The sequence below is a fragment of the Xenopus tropicalis genome, chromosome 1 (assembly GCF_000004195.4).
Source record: "Xenopus tropicalis strain Nigerian chromosome 1, UCB_Xtro_10.0, whole genome shotgun sequence".
Lineage (NCBI taxonomy): Eukaryota > Metazoa > Chordata > Amphibia > Anura > Pipidae > Xenopus > Xenopus tropicalis.
The window spans coordinates 5,927,941-5,943,427 of record NC_030677.2 but is presented as its reverse complement, the minus strand read 5'-3'; the positions used below and the strand labels follow the sequence as shown (position 1 = coordinate 5,943,427).

Genomic DNA, 15,487 nt, shown 5'->3' with positions numbered 1-15,487 from the left:
CAGTTGTAACCAAAATATGGAATCTTCCAAATTCATAACATAACATTCATTAACATATTAGTGTAAATAGGCACAACACTTGGTACAATCTAGCTGCTGGACATAGAATGCCAATGTTTGGCTCATTTAGACATAAAGTTATATGAAGTGACTATTGCTTATGATGCATTGGAAATGGGGGAGCAGTACTACAACAGAGAACACTCCTCCAATGATGATATCTCCATCCTGAATGTATTTGTATTCATACTCAGGCTTGGTGAGGGGACCCACCCAGGGCAGTACTGCAGGGACCCATATGGCTGCCAGAATATCATTCTCAGCTGATTGGCTCTGCTTGAAATTCATGCAAAATGAATTAGATCCTTTATCTGTAGTTAGATAGCCACATAATCAAATAAAATGTTCTCTTAATTAAAGCAAAACTAATGCTCTTTAGATAAGATGGAGGAGTTTATGTGTGTTCTGATATTCACTGCCCATTTATATATCCCCGGCCCTGTTATCTGTGCAATTACATTACATTCATTCTTAAAGGACAACTAAAGCCTAAAAAAGAATATATCTAGAAATGTTTAGCTGTGTGTTTTGGGCCCTTGTATCAGCCCAAAGTCACCAAAGCTCTATAGAAATAAAGCCCCATGCCCCTGAAGATGCCCACAGTAGCTCTCCATCTTTTGCCCAACTACTGCACATGCTCAGTCTGCTCTTGGCTGATGTCACTGACCTGAGCTTAGGGACCGACTCACAATATTTTTCTTTCCCCTGCCTGCTTGGTCTGGTCACTATTAAACATGCATACTAGCCAACCAATCACAGTCCTGTCTGGCTGCTCTCTTAAAAACTAAAGGCCTTTTGAGCTTGGGGCGAGACTTTAGCTGAATCCTTAGTGTGGCTTCTCTTTCCCCCTTGTAATGACCCCAAATACTGAGCTGTGTAACAAATATAAGTTACAAAGGTTGGAAACAGAGGCAGAAGCTGTGACAAAAGTTCCAGTCACTTTGCTGTTACAAACAGCCCCTCTGGGAATAAACTGCCCCATTGGAAAGGTTTCTCTGTATGTAACACAGTGACTGTATATGCCCCTTACACTCCCCCCAGGGCTAAGGTACAGAATATTATTCACTTTGGTACCCAACAGACCAATAACTTCTCTCAGTGTTTATGAAGCAGTTGCATGGGGGTGTGTGTGCATTACACACGGGGAGAGGCCAAACTGTGCCAGTAGGTGTATAGGCAGAACAACATGTACAGGGGAACCTCTGCACAAACACTATGTTCCTTCCCAGGATGCAAAGTGACTGACACTGAGCTCAGAGTTTGTGTCTCACTATTATAAACAGGCTGTGTATGGCACCCCCAGTCTGTATGGCACCCCCAGGCTGCGTGGCGCCCCCCAGGCTGCGTGGCGCCCCCCAGGCTGCGTGGCGCCCCCCAGGCTGCGTGGCGCCCCCCAGGCTGCGTGGCGCCCCTTTGCTTTGGTCAGTGTAATGTGAGTATAAGAGAAAGTCATTTGTAGAAGGATAGAATTCAGAATGTGTTTATATTAGAAAAAGCCCCAATTATTTTCTGAGCTGATATTTTGGGGGATGGGGATATGGGAAAATTTTGGGAGTCTGTTATAAACAAGTTACCATATTTTTCGCCATATAAGACGCTCTGGAATATAAGACGCACCCAATTTTAAAGGAGAAAAATCTAGAAAAAAAAGATTCTGAACTATATAATATACTAATTATCAAGTACTTGCCATCCTGCTGTGTGCTTTGCATGACTAGAGGTGCGTGCGCCAATGTCAGCAGTGTCAGAGCATGCCAATTGGCACTGAAAGGGGAAGAGGTTGCATGGTACGGACGTCCACGGGGGGGTAATATCCCCCCAAATATTACAAAAGTGCCCCCATACACAGTGCCCCAATTGCCCCATAGACAATAGCCCCTACACACAGTGCCCCCAATAGAAAGTGCCCCAATTGCCCCCATAAACAGTAGCCCCCAATTGCCCCCATAAACAGTAGCCCCCAATTGCCCCCATATAAAGTACCCGTGACAGACCATCGCCGGAGGCTCCTCTCTTATGCCGCTGCAACAGGCTCTTCTATAAGGTTGCGCCTCGTTGCTGACGTGTGACATCATACGCACGGGCGCAGCCTTATAAAAAGGCCTGACGCCGCCGTATAAGAGAGGAGCCTCCGGCGATGACTTGGCGGTGGGTGAGTATTCGCCGTATAAGACGCACAGGCTTTTCCCCCCCAGTTTGGGGGAAGGAAAAGTGCGTCTTATACGGCGAAAAATACGGTATGTCTAAATACTGAGCTAAAGCTTGTTTGTATTGATATCCTGTAATAAACTGTGTATAATAGGGCAGCACTAGTTTATATGTACCTGTACCCATGATGCACCTGTGTCTCTGTGCCAATTGGGTCATTTGTAGGTTCCACCTAGTTCTCCATGGGGGAAAAAAATATATACACAAAAGCACTGGCCAATGAGAATGCTGATTAGATTCCCAGCACTATATCAGCCATTTTGATATTATCTTACATATAGAGATAATGATGGCATTTTCCCGTCATTATATGGCACAGGAATCAGACATGGGGATAAAGGGACAGACTTGTTCAGTGCTGGGAAACTGTGCTTATTGCTCCCAACTCCAATTGCAGGAACAGAGAACAGGGAGCCGGATTTACTCACATCAGCTGGGATTCTCATTGGAGGATTCTTTTGCATATTTATGCAGCCACTGGCTTTGTGCTGTTGTTTTGATAATTTACTACATTCCCTAAGCTCCGCCTCCCAACAGCAGCCCAGAGCAAACTGAGCATGTGCAGGAGCCAGATCTTATAGAAGATGGTATAACAAAGTAACAAGATGGCGGCCCCCTGTGGACAACTGAAAGCATAAATCATTATTTTAATTAGGCTTCTCAATCCCTGGGCTTGTGCAGTAAGTTCATAATGTTTATGTTTATGTTCAGTATATAAAATACAGCATTTCTAATGATTTTCTATTTTAGGCTTTAGTTCTCCTTTAAAGTATTAAGTCCATGTTAGGATCTGCTCTACAGGTTAAAGGAGAAGGAAAGGCTAATAAAGAGTTAATCTCAAGCTGCAGGCATACCTTCAGTTTTCCCAATAGTGCCCTTAAGTCTCCCCATATTTCTCCCATTCAGATGATCAGAAGCCAAACAGGAAGAAAAAACACTGAGCTGTGTAAAGAAAGTTCCCATAATGCCTCACTCCTGCACCAAGACCCAGACCAGTGTATATGCTCAGTTAGTTAGACTATGAGGAAGCTTCCTGCTGATTGGCTCAGATCCACACTTCTAAGTGGGGGGAGGGAGTTCTTAGCATTCTTGAGGGAGGGGGGAGCAGGAGAGAAGAGAGAGCTGCGTGTCTCTGGCAGAGGAAAACAAACACAACAAATCTTTTGACAGAGAACTTAGTGCAGCGTTTCTGTGAGTGCTTATGGCTGTATTTACATAGACCTTTCTGATAAACCTACTTTTTTTACCTTTCTTTCTCCTTTAAGAAGACCTTAATAGGGCTGCATGAACTTGTGTGATTATCACTTATCAGTTTTACTTTACCAAACTATAATTTAATCAATTCACTTTCAATTCAATTGTATCTCCTGTTTAGTGGCAGATCCAGTCAGCTAATGATCATACCCTGATGTTTGGTCAATGTCGGCCCCAAACTAGTGACTTGCCTGATCAAAGTTCACTTGTAATGGTTGATTTTAATAATTTTCCTATTAGATTCCATTTTGTAATAGAATTTGTTGATACATGATGTTGGATAACAATTACATATAGGCAGTTCTGTTTCAGCTAAATATGCATTGTATCCTCTAGCAAATAGAGTTTGAAATTTAAAAAATAATTACACATAATGTACAAATATCATAAAATACTCCACAATTACTTATTTATGATTATTTATTTATTATTTCCCAATAAATATTGTTTTGAGTTCATCTCTGGTTTGAATAAAATAATGTAACATTTGGGTAGGAATATACAGAAGAGAAGGCCACAGGATGAAGAGATGATGGCAAATATTTCCACTGCCACCATGTATTTGCCTTTGGTGCTCAGATAGGCCGGGATCATTGTGATCCAAACACTGCAGAAGAGCAGCATGCTGAAAGTGATGTACTTGGCCTCATTAAAACTGTCCGGTAAGCTCCGAGCCAAGAAAGCTACAATGAAGCTCACAGATGCCAACAGTCCCATGTAGGAGAGGACAATATAGAAGGCAATGACTGAGCCCTCATTGCACTGAATGATGATTTGTCCAGGTTCAGAAAGGAAGTTTAGCTCCAAGAATGGGGGAGAAATGGTCAACCAGATAACACTAATTAGTATTTGGATAATTGAACAAAAAATAACAATACAGTAGGCCACCTTGACTCCAACCCAATTTCTCCAGGGACTCCCAGGCTTAGTGGCTTTAAAAGCAACACAAACCATGATAGTCTTGGCCAGGATACAAGACACAGCTATGGAGAAGGTGATCCCAAAGGAGGTTTGCTGGAGCATGCAGGTTATATCCACAGGGCGACCGAGGAACAGAAACACAGAGAGGAAGCTCAGCTTGATGGAGACAAGGAGAATAAAGCTCAGAGTGTGATTATTGGCTCTCACTACTGGGGTGTCTCGGAATGAAATAAAGATTCCCAGTATAACTGCTGCTATTATAAAAAACACCAGAGAGTGGACAATAAAGACCAGAGTAAGAGAATCATCATATGACAGAAACTGGATTTGCTTCTCAATACACACAGTTTTCTCTGGGTTGGGCCATTCATAGTCCCCACATTTTAGACAATTATCCATATCTGCAAGAAAATAAATAAATCTGTCAGCATGTAATACTAATATTGTGAGTAAGAACAATATTGGAATACTGTACATATCATTTACTTCAATATGAAATTAATATGCATTAGTTGTATAATTGTTGTGGCAACATCCAACTGATTACTGAGTTGTATAATAACTTTCCTTTCTTTCCCTCTCCGTTCCTCTTGCTCCTCTCTGGAGATGCAGCTTTTATCCCTGATTCCTGAAAATCTTTTGTTTCAAAAAAATTCTCTGCCAGACTTCTAATTTTTGAAGTTTTTGTGACATCTTACCCTCAATGTTTCTTTTCTGCCCAGAATTAGTAACTCCCTGCTTTAGTTGGTCAGTGAGGATTCAGACTGGGATTTCCAGATCACAAATCCACTCTCTTCCTTGAAAATCCACGGCACCTTTCCCAACCTTTAAGCCACTGACCAATACAACATTGATACGGTATTTCTCATTATAATGCCTGTATCAGTCAGTATCTAGTTACCAGTTAAATTGGAGATTTCCCCTTCTGAGCAGGGGGCACAGTCATAGCAGCAGGGTGGGGCTCCTTCCCTTGGGACTTTCCTGTAGCCAGGGGGGCAGTTTGTAGAGCACTGGGACTTTAGAATCTACAAATTGAAATGTAGAAATAAGAAATAAAAAAACTTTTGGTTTCCACAATGTATTAATTATTCAGCTTTGCATATTTAAATGAAACAAGAGGAATTGGTGAGTACACTACAGTTTGTGTTAAATTATCAGTGACACCTCAGTCAGTGCTGGCAGGTTATAGTATAGTCACTCACCTACCTTATGAAGTTGCTTGGAGAGGACCTACCCACACATCTAGGGAGGGAGGCAGAGGTGGAAAATACAAGACTTTGTAGAGAGGTTCCCCCATTAACACCCCTCTAACTTATCAATCTAATTGATGCACACGTTATAGGATAGGGAAGCAGACCTGTATGTGCCTCTGTATACATGATTAATAGTGAATAGGCAGTGACTAGAGGGAGAATGCAGAGGGATAAGGAACCATAGCAGGACTGTAGTTCCATAGGAAGCAGCCAGACAGGGCTGTGATTGGTTAGTGTGTATGTATGATTAATAGTGAGTAGGCAGTGACTAGAGGGAGAAGGCAGAGGGATAAGGAACCATAGCAGGACTGTAGTTCCATAGGAAGCAGCCAGACAGGACTGTGATTGGTTAGTGTGTATGTATGATTAATAGTGAGTAGGCAGTGACTAGAGGGAGAAGGCAGAGGGATAAGGAACCATAGCAGGACTGTGATTGGTTAGTGTGTATGTATGATTAATAGTGAGTAGGCAGTGACTAGAGGGAGAAGGCAGAGGGATAAGGAACCATAGCAGGACTGTAGTTCCATAGGAAGCAGCCAGACAGGACTGTGATTGGTTAGTGTGTATTTATGATTAATAGTGAGTAGGCAGTGACTAGAGGGAGAAGGCAGAGGGATAAGGAACCATAGCAGGACTGTAGTTCCATAGGATGCAGCCAGACAGGACTGTGATTGGTTAGTGTGTATGCATGATTAATAGTGAGTAGGCAGTGACTAGAGGGAGAAGGCAGAGGGGTAAGGAACCATAGCAGGACTGTGATTGGTTAGTGTGTATGCATGATTAATAGTGAGTAGGGGAAGTGCTCCAATCCCATTGGTTGATGTGGAAGGCAAGAGCCAGATAATAATTGCTTATTATAAGTTGATTATCTTTTTCTTTGGCTTAATAGACTGCATGGAGAAATTCTATCATGGATTCATGAAACGTTCACAATCGGTGTAGCCACAAATTTCGCCGTGAAACTGCACCTTGGGAAAAGCTGGTTCATCCCTGGTTAAAAGTCATATAATCTGAGATTCAGCTATAAGAGGGGCAAACACCCAATAAATATATGTATTGGCCAGAAGAGAAGTCAACCAACTCCATGCAATGGGGTTGATAATAATCCACTTGGGGCATTTTTAGGTCCTTTCAAAATACTAGAAAGTGTAACAGACTAATTAAAGGAGAACTAAAGTCTAAAATTGCAAATCATTAGAAATGCTGTATTTTGTATATTGAACATAGATATATAAAATTTTGAACTTACTGCTCAAGCCCAGGGATTGAAAAGCCCAATTAAAGTAATGATTTATGCTTTGAAATTCGTCCAAATGGGGCGGCCATGTCGTTACTTTGTTAGACCATCTTTTTTAAGTTTGGCACCTGCACATGCTCAGTGGGCTCTGGGCTGCTGTTGGGAGGCGGAGCTTAGGGAACGTAGTAAATTATCAAAACAGCACATCAGGTAATATCTGCCATAGAAGCTGATTAATAATAAGAATCATAATATGCAGCCTGCACTGGTTCCTGTGTTGCCCTGTAATGTAATGTGGGGTTTAGAGTTTTTGTATTGTTTAATAAAACTTTCTGTACTGCCCTCGCGGCACTGTACTGTGTGTGTGCAGCTTGACAGTCAGCTAAACAATCGCCAGAATCTTCAATAAACAGAAGAAGTTCCTTTCTTGTAATATTTCTTGGTGGATTCTAACGTTTTTATTTTATTTTGTGAAACTGAAATGCAATACAAACAACAACAATCAATAAGCTGTATATATAGAGAACAGGTATAAACACACTTCTACATAGGTATATAGGTGTCTTGGTGCAATAACACTTACAGACAATTGATGTCCCAGGACTGAGGAAGAAACACCACACAAGGAGATAACATCCAAAATGAGGCTGAAACACTGAAACTTCCTGTGATATAGGTCACTTCCTGCTGACATACAGTACTAAACACATGTTTTTTTTGTTTTTTTTTTAAAAACTGCTTTCATAAAGGTGGCAATATATCCAACAATCATTGTATTGTGCCAGAATGGTTATAATGGCAGCACACTGACATTTCAGTTTCACTGACAATTACATCACAACCAAAACCAAAGTTTGCTGAGCAGCCTGGGGGTGCCATACAGATGGGGGGGGGGAGTGTAAGGGGCAGATACAGTCACTGTGTTACATACAGAGAAACCTTTACAATGGGGCAGTTTATTCCCAGAGGGGCTGTTTGTAACAGCAAAGTGACTGGAACTTTTGTCACAGCTTCTGCCTCTGTTTCCAACCTTTGTAACTTATATTTGTTACACAGCTCAGTATTTGGGATCAGTACAAGGTGGAAAGAGAAGCCGCACTAAGGATTCAGCTAAAGTCTCTCCCCAAGCTCAAAGTGCCTTTAGTTTTTAAGAGAGCAGCCAGACAGGACTGTGATTGGTTGGCTAGTATGCATGTTTAATAGTGACCAGACCAAGCAGGCAGGGGAAAGAAAAATATTGTGAGTGGATCCCTAAGCTCAGTGACATCAGCCAAGAGCAGACTGAGCTTGTGCAGTAGTTGGGCAAAAGATGGAGAACTACTGTGGGCATCTTCAGGGGCATGGGGCTTTATTTCTATAGAGCTTTGGGGATGTTGGGCTGGTACAGGGGGCCAAAACACATAGCTAAACATTTCTAGCCATATTGTTTTTTTAGTCTTTAGGGGAACCTCTGCACAAACACTATGTTCCTTCCCAGGCATGCTGATTTGCAAAGTGACTGACACTGAGCTCAGAGTTTGTGTCTCACTATTATAAACAGGCTGTGTATGGCACCCCCCCCAGGCTGTATGGCACCCCCCAGGCTGTATGGCACCCCCAGTCTGTATGGCACCCCCAGTCTGTATGGCACCCCCCCCAGGCTGTATGGCACCCCCAGTCTGTATGGCACCCCCAGGCTGTATGGCACCCCCAGGCTGTATGGCACCTCCAGGCTGTATGGAACCTCCAGTCTGTATGGCACCCCCAGTCTGCTCAGCAAACTCCTGCTTTGAAAAGGGTTTTGGTTGAGTTATAACTCTCAATTTGGCAGAAATGTCATTGAAAAATATTTGTAGCTTTTTTTTTTTGTTCAGAAGGTACAGTAGAGTTTTGCTTGATTGAGGAAAGTATGTACATGATGTGCTATAACCCAATGTGTATAATAGGGCAGCACTAGTTTATATGTACCTGTACCCATGATGCACCTGTGTCTCTGTGCCAATGGGGTTATTTGGCCAGTATCGTTTATGGGAATCCCCTTAATACTCTATGGAGTTTGAAGGAAAAAAAAATTTAGATGCAAGAGAATTGACCAATGAGAATGCTAATTAGATTCCCAGCACTATATCAGCCATTTTGATATTATCTTACATATAGAGATAATGATGGCATTTTCCCGTCATTATATGGCACAGGAATCAGACATGGGGATAAAGGGACAGACTTGTTCAGTGCTGGGAAACTGTGCTTATTGCTCCCAACTCCAATTGCAGGAACAGAGAACAGGGAGCCGGATTTACTCACATCAGCTGGGATTCTCATTGGAGGATTATTTTGCATATTTATGCAGCCACTGGCTTTGTGCTGTTGTTTTGATAATTTACTACGTTCCCTAAGCTCCGCCTCCCAACAGCAGCCCAGAGCAAACTGAGCATGTGCAGGAGCCAGATCTTATAGAAGATGGTCTAACAAAGTAACAAGATGGCAGCCCCCTGTGGACAACTTTGAAAGCATAAATCATTATTTAAATTAGGTTTCTCAACCTCTGGGCTTGTGCAGTAAGTTCATAATGTTTATGTTTATGTTCAGTATATAAAATACAGCATTTCTAATGATTTTCTATTTTAGACTTTAGTTTTCCTTTAATGTAATACATATCTTGCAAAATTTATTTCACAAACAGCATGTGTTAAAGATATAGCCAATGTGACAGGTATGTTCAGGTATGGGACCCATTATCCAGAATGCTCGGGACCTGGGGTTTCCCATATAAGGGGTCTTTCTTTAATTTGGATCTCCTACCTTAAGTCTACAAAAAAAATATTTAAACAGTAATTAAACCCAATAGGATTGTTTTGCCCCAATACAGTACAGGTACTGTTTTATTATTAAAGAGAAAAGGGAATCATTTAACCATTAAATAAACCCAATAAGGTTGTTCTGCCCCAATAAGGGGTAATTATATCTTAGTTGGGATCAAGTACAGGTACTGTTTTATTATTACAGAGAAAAGGGAATCATTTAACCATTAAATAAACCCAATAGGGCTGTTCTGCCCCAATAAGGGGTAATTATATCTTAGTTGGGATCAAGTACAGGTACTGTTTTATTATTACAGAGAAAAGGGAATCATTTAACCATGAAATAAACCCAATAGGGCTCTTGTGCCCCAATAAGGGGTAATTATATCTTAGTAGGGATCAAGTACAGGTACTGTTTAATTTTTACAGAGAAAAGGGAATCATTTAACCATTAAATAAACCCAATAAGGCTGTTCTGCCCCAATAAGGGGTAACTATATCTTAGTTGGGATCAAGTACAGGTACTGTTTTATTATTACAGAGAAAAGGGAATCATTTAACCATAAAATAAACCCAATAGGGCTGTTCTGCCCCAATAAGGGGTAATTATATCTTAGTTGGGATCAAGTACAGGTACTGTTTTATTATTACAGAGAAAAGGGAATCATTTAACTATTAAATACACCCAATAGGGCTGTTCTGCCCCCAATAAGGGGTAATTATATCTTAGTTGGGATCAAGTACAGGTACTGTTTTATTATTACAGAGAAAAGGGAATCATTTAACCATGAAATAAACCCAATTGGCTTGTTCTGCCCCCAATAAGGGGTAATTATATCTTAGTTGGGATCAAGTACAGGTACTGTTTTATTATTACAGAGAAAAGGGAATCATTTAACCATTAAATAAACCCAATAGGGCTGTTCTGCCCCAATAAGGGGTAATTATATCTTAGTTGGGATCAAGTACAGGTACTGTTTTATTATTACAGAGAAAAGGGAATAATTTAACTATTAAATACACCCAATAGGGCTGTTCTACCCCCAATAATTAATTATTTGATTAAAATTGAGTCTATGGGATATGGCCTTTCCGTAATTCAGAACTTGGATAAGGGATAATGGGTTTCCGGATAAGGGGTCCAATACCTGTACAGGTATCGGACCCCTTATCTGGAAACCCATTATCCAGAAAGCTCCGAATTACGGAATGCCCATTTCCCATAGACTCCATTTTAATCAAATAATTCAGAATTTTAAAACTGATTTCCTTTTTCTCTGTAATAATAAAACAGAACCTTATAATTGATCCCAACTAAGATATAATCAATCCTTATTGGATGCAAAACAATCCTATTGGGTTTAATTAATGTTTTATTGATTTTTTAGCAGACTTAAGGTATGGAGATCCAAATTACGGAAAGACCCCTTATCCGGAATACCCTTGGTCCCGAGCATTCTGGATAATGGGTCCTATACCTGTATATATTATTTATAATAACAAATATATGTGTTTTCTTCCTACTTGGCCTTTAGTGTCTTTCATCCAGACTATCTCTTCAGTATTGATTTGAAGAGAATTCCCAGATTCTGACCACGTATATTCGCCAACTCTTATATGGTCCCATTTTACCTCGGAATCATTATACAAGGAGTGAATCACATACGCCTCATGAAAAGGTAATTCTCTTTGTTCATTTAGGAGAACATTCCGTAGGTATCGGTGTAACTGTAGAAAGAATGAAGCTTAAGATAAGATACCAATAAATGAAAAACATTTTAGTGAGATGAATCCCTGCATTTTGATTTCAGTGCTATTGCAGTTTGAAATTTGTTTCCAGTTTTTAAATTTGGTAAAACCCTTTTCCACACTCTGGTTAAGGCCTCCTACCTAGGGTTGCCACCTCTGTCGGCTTTCTTAGCTGGAAGGGGGCAGATGTGATGTCATGGGGGTAGGGTAGGGGTGGTGGCTTTGTGGGGCAGGGAAGAGGTGGGGCCACAACATCACGGGGCTATAAAATTGACTTTTGTTTTAAAAACTTTGAAAAACCTTCAGGACTAAATTCAGATTTTGATGTGTCTCGTTACAATTAATCATTTTGTATTTAAAAAATACCTGTATACTAAATGTTTGTTCAGCCTATGATTAAGTGCTTAAAGCTCAAAATACGTAATGCTATGTCAGCCCTATCACATAGTCAGGCAGTCCCATCAAATCTCTCAAAAACATTAAGAAGTATACATTTTATTACTATTATTATATTTATATAAACAAGTCTGACTTGTTACCTGTTTCCTGTGAATGATTGTGGGTAATCCTGTGTTATTGTGTTTCCCAGATGAAGAAAGCAAGTTGTGCTGTGCTCGTGCCAACACATTGACTGCTGTGGTCACTCTGTGATACGCCTGATAATAAGACATCGGCAATGTTATGTTTGAGCAGTTTCTATAGAGATGGTTGTAAACCCGTTGAAATAAATTATCCTTCTCTTTATCGTGTGTCAAACAAAAATAACAATTTGCCAATAGGTCTTTAAGTAACGCGTCTTCTCTTGGTGCAAACATATGTTTAGTGAACTTTCCTTCAGCATCATCATTAAACAACATGTTTGTATCTTGGAACTGGAGACAGCCGTTATATAGAAAATAGTCTGGGATGAAAACCCATGTTACTGGAACCACCACCATCTTATTGTTTAGCATTTTTTCTAAGACGGATACTAAGTAAGGGTCATAAGACTGCCCCCCACACAAGATAACCACCTCTGCCGTAGATTTTTGTATTCTCTCTAATGTTCTCTCATCTGTGTCATTATCTCCCGTTAGAGTGCCGATGAGGTCAACGCAGGCGCCATGTTTGTTGATCTCGTTCTTGAGGTTCTGTCCCCCATCATTACTAGTTGCCAGAATGATCACCCAGGTCCAACCCAGACGTTCCACCAGCTCTGCTATAGCAATGTGCTGAAAGTGCTCATTTGGTCCTGTACTAAAATAGTGTGGGTATAGGGTTCTGTCATTCAGTACTGGGTCTGTGGCGCCATAACTGATCTGGAAACATTGAAACAAAGATGTAAATGCCATTGAAATGAATAGAACTAAAAGCTGATTGGAGACAAAACATTAAGAGGGGTTAATATGCTACAGGTAATGTACTATATATACTCTCATGTGGGATCTATGTGCTGATTCCACTTCACTTGTGCCGCACATACAGTATATAATGTTAATGTTTGATATCAGTAATAAATCCTATTTTTCCTTTTTGTGTCGGTCTAATGGAAAAATCAAGGACAGAATATACAATAATTATGTTGTCCTTATTTTACCTGGATTGTATAAAGGTGTATAGGAACCCATAGGGTCAAATCCCCTACTGGTTTGGGAAATCCCTTTTTATGGTTTCCCTCTGTTTTCTAAAGGATATACTGGTACCTGTAACCTGGATAACAGGGGAGGGATGTGTTCCCAATTTGCCTGGTGAGTGGTGGCCACTTTGTGTTGTAGTTTAATATACTGGCTGGAAGGCCAGAACTCATCCCCTTTGGATTCCATCTCCTGGAATGTCTGCTGGAGAGCCTGGGCCTTCAGTGATAAAAGGTCCTAAGTGAGGTGCACCCTTAGTGAAGTAGGGGAATAGGGCTCCATGAATGATAGAGGTAGGGGAGCTCCCCCTCCCATTAGAATAGCCTCCATCTCCCATTAGAATACACTCCCCCTCCCATCAGAATTTGCTCCCCCTCCCAATTCTGTGTAATCTGAGCTACCAGCAGCTAGAGCTGCAACATGGAAGCTACTGAGACCAAGCTAAAATGGCAACTCCTATCTTAAACAAACAGAGGGAGCTTCTATGGCTGTTTACTCGGGTATGGTAAAGCTTTCTGCAGAATAAATATAAGATTCTAATTTGCATTATTGTGTCTAATCTATTGGCAGTAAAATGCCAAAATATGTCACTCATTTCAGTTCCATTTCAGCTTCAATTTTTGGGGAATATTATGCATAAAAATTCAACAAGAAAAACAAAGTTTCCTTGCTAAATAAATAGCAGTGGCAGTTGAACAAGAATATTTGTACAGTATCTTGTATATAAACACCTGTGAGTATCCATATACACCCAGCAGCTGGGCTATAGGCAGGGATGTGACAGTTGAGCGATCTCCAATAAATCCAGCAATTTCCCCTTTGCCCCTACAGGAGTAATTAGGCACCACATTCCCAGGGCCAGATAATATCTGCAGGGCACTCCCTATAGCGAGACGGGGATCCCCACAGGAATCATATACACGGTATCCCAGGGTGATGTTGGGTAACAGATCCGGGTTCCTGTTGATCTCATCAATACCATATAGTAAGGTGTGAATTTCTGTGTAGTAATCATGATAGGGACTGTGAAAAGATTATTTCTGTTACTAAAAAGGATTTCACAAGGATTTCCCAGTTGTGCTCTTCTACTTACAGGGAAAGATTAGAGATGAGTAAACTGGTTAAAAATGTTTACAGGGTAACCCTTTTGAAATAAAAAATAACAAAAGTGGTATAAAGGTGATACCTTATTGGCTAACTAAGATAATCATAGCAAGCTTGAAAAAGGAACTAAAATGTTCTGAAAGCTTGCTATGATTATCTTAGTTAGCCAATAAGGTATCACCTTTATACCACTTTTGTTATTTTTTATTTCAAAAGGGTTAGCCTGTAAACATTTTGACTGGCTAACATGGTACATCACCTTTCCCTGCATAAACTGGTTAAACAAATGTAAAACTTCATCACATTTTTTGAAGTTCTTGAAAAATCCAGGTATAATCAATTACTAACTGAAAGCCTCAACTGTTTGGACTTGTTTGTGAATCCCCACTCCTGGCTCTCCCTAAGCTGATCAGAAAACCCTGCGCTACACTGATGAGCCTCAAGAAGGGTGAAACCGGTCTGTAGTTGGGAATCTGATCAGCTATTATCCTGGCTTCTGCTTTAAACCCAGTGGGTGAGCTGTACCCATTTAAATTGGATTTTCTAAAAGCTTTAAAGGAGAACTAAAGTCTAAAATAGAAAATCATTAGAAATGCTGTATTTTATATACTGAACATAAACATAAACATTATGAACTTACTGCACAAGCCCAGGGATTGAGAAGCCTAATTTAAATAAGGATTTACACTTTCAAAGTTGTCCACAGGGGGCTGCCATCTTGTTACTTTGTTAGACCATCTTCTATAAGATCTGGCTCCTGCACATGCTCAGTTTGCTCTGGGCTGCTGTTGGGAGGCGGAGCTTAGGGAATGTAGTAAATTATCAAAACAACAGCACAAAGCCAGTGGCTGCATAAATATGCAAAAGAATCCTCCAATGAGAATCCCAGCTGATGTGGGTAAATCCGGCTCCCTGTTCTCTGTTCCTGCAATTGGAGTTGGGAGCAATAAGCACAGTTTCCCAGCACTGAACAAGTCTGTCCCTTTATCCCCATGTCTGATTCCTGTGCCATATAATGACGGGAAAATGCCATCATTATCTCTATATGTAAGATAATATCAAAATGGCTGATATAGTGCTGGGAATCTAATCAGCATTCTCATTGGCCAGTGTTTTTGTGTATATATTTTTTTCCTCCATGGAGAACTAGGTGGAACCTACAAATGACCCCATTGGCACAGAGACACAGGTGCATCATGGGTACAGGTACATATAAACTAGTGCTGCCCTATTATACACATTGTATTACAGGATATCAATACAAACAAGCTTTAGCTCAGTATTTAGACATAACTTGTTTATAACAGA

At 40.6% G+C, this 15,487-nt stretch overlaps 1 protein-coding gene across 1 annotated transcript; it reads right to left on the bottom strand.

Moving 5' to 3' along the window:
* Positions 1 to 4,155: 4,155 nt before the first annotated feature.
* Positions 4,156 to 4,653, bottom strand: LOC108645134 (vomeronasal type-2 receptor 26; the record flags this gene model as incomplete). Its single annotated transcript, XM_018089883.2, has 1 exon — positions 4,156 to 4,653. A coding segment is annotated over one exon (498 nt), but the record flags the coding sequence as incomplete, so codon positions are not given.
* Positions 4,654 to 15,487: the final 10,834 nt, after the last annotated feature.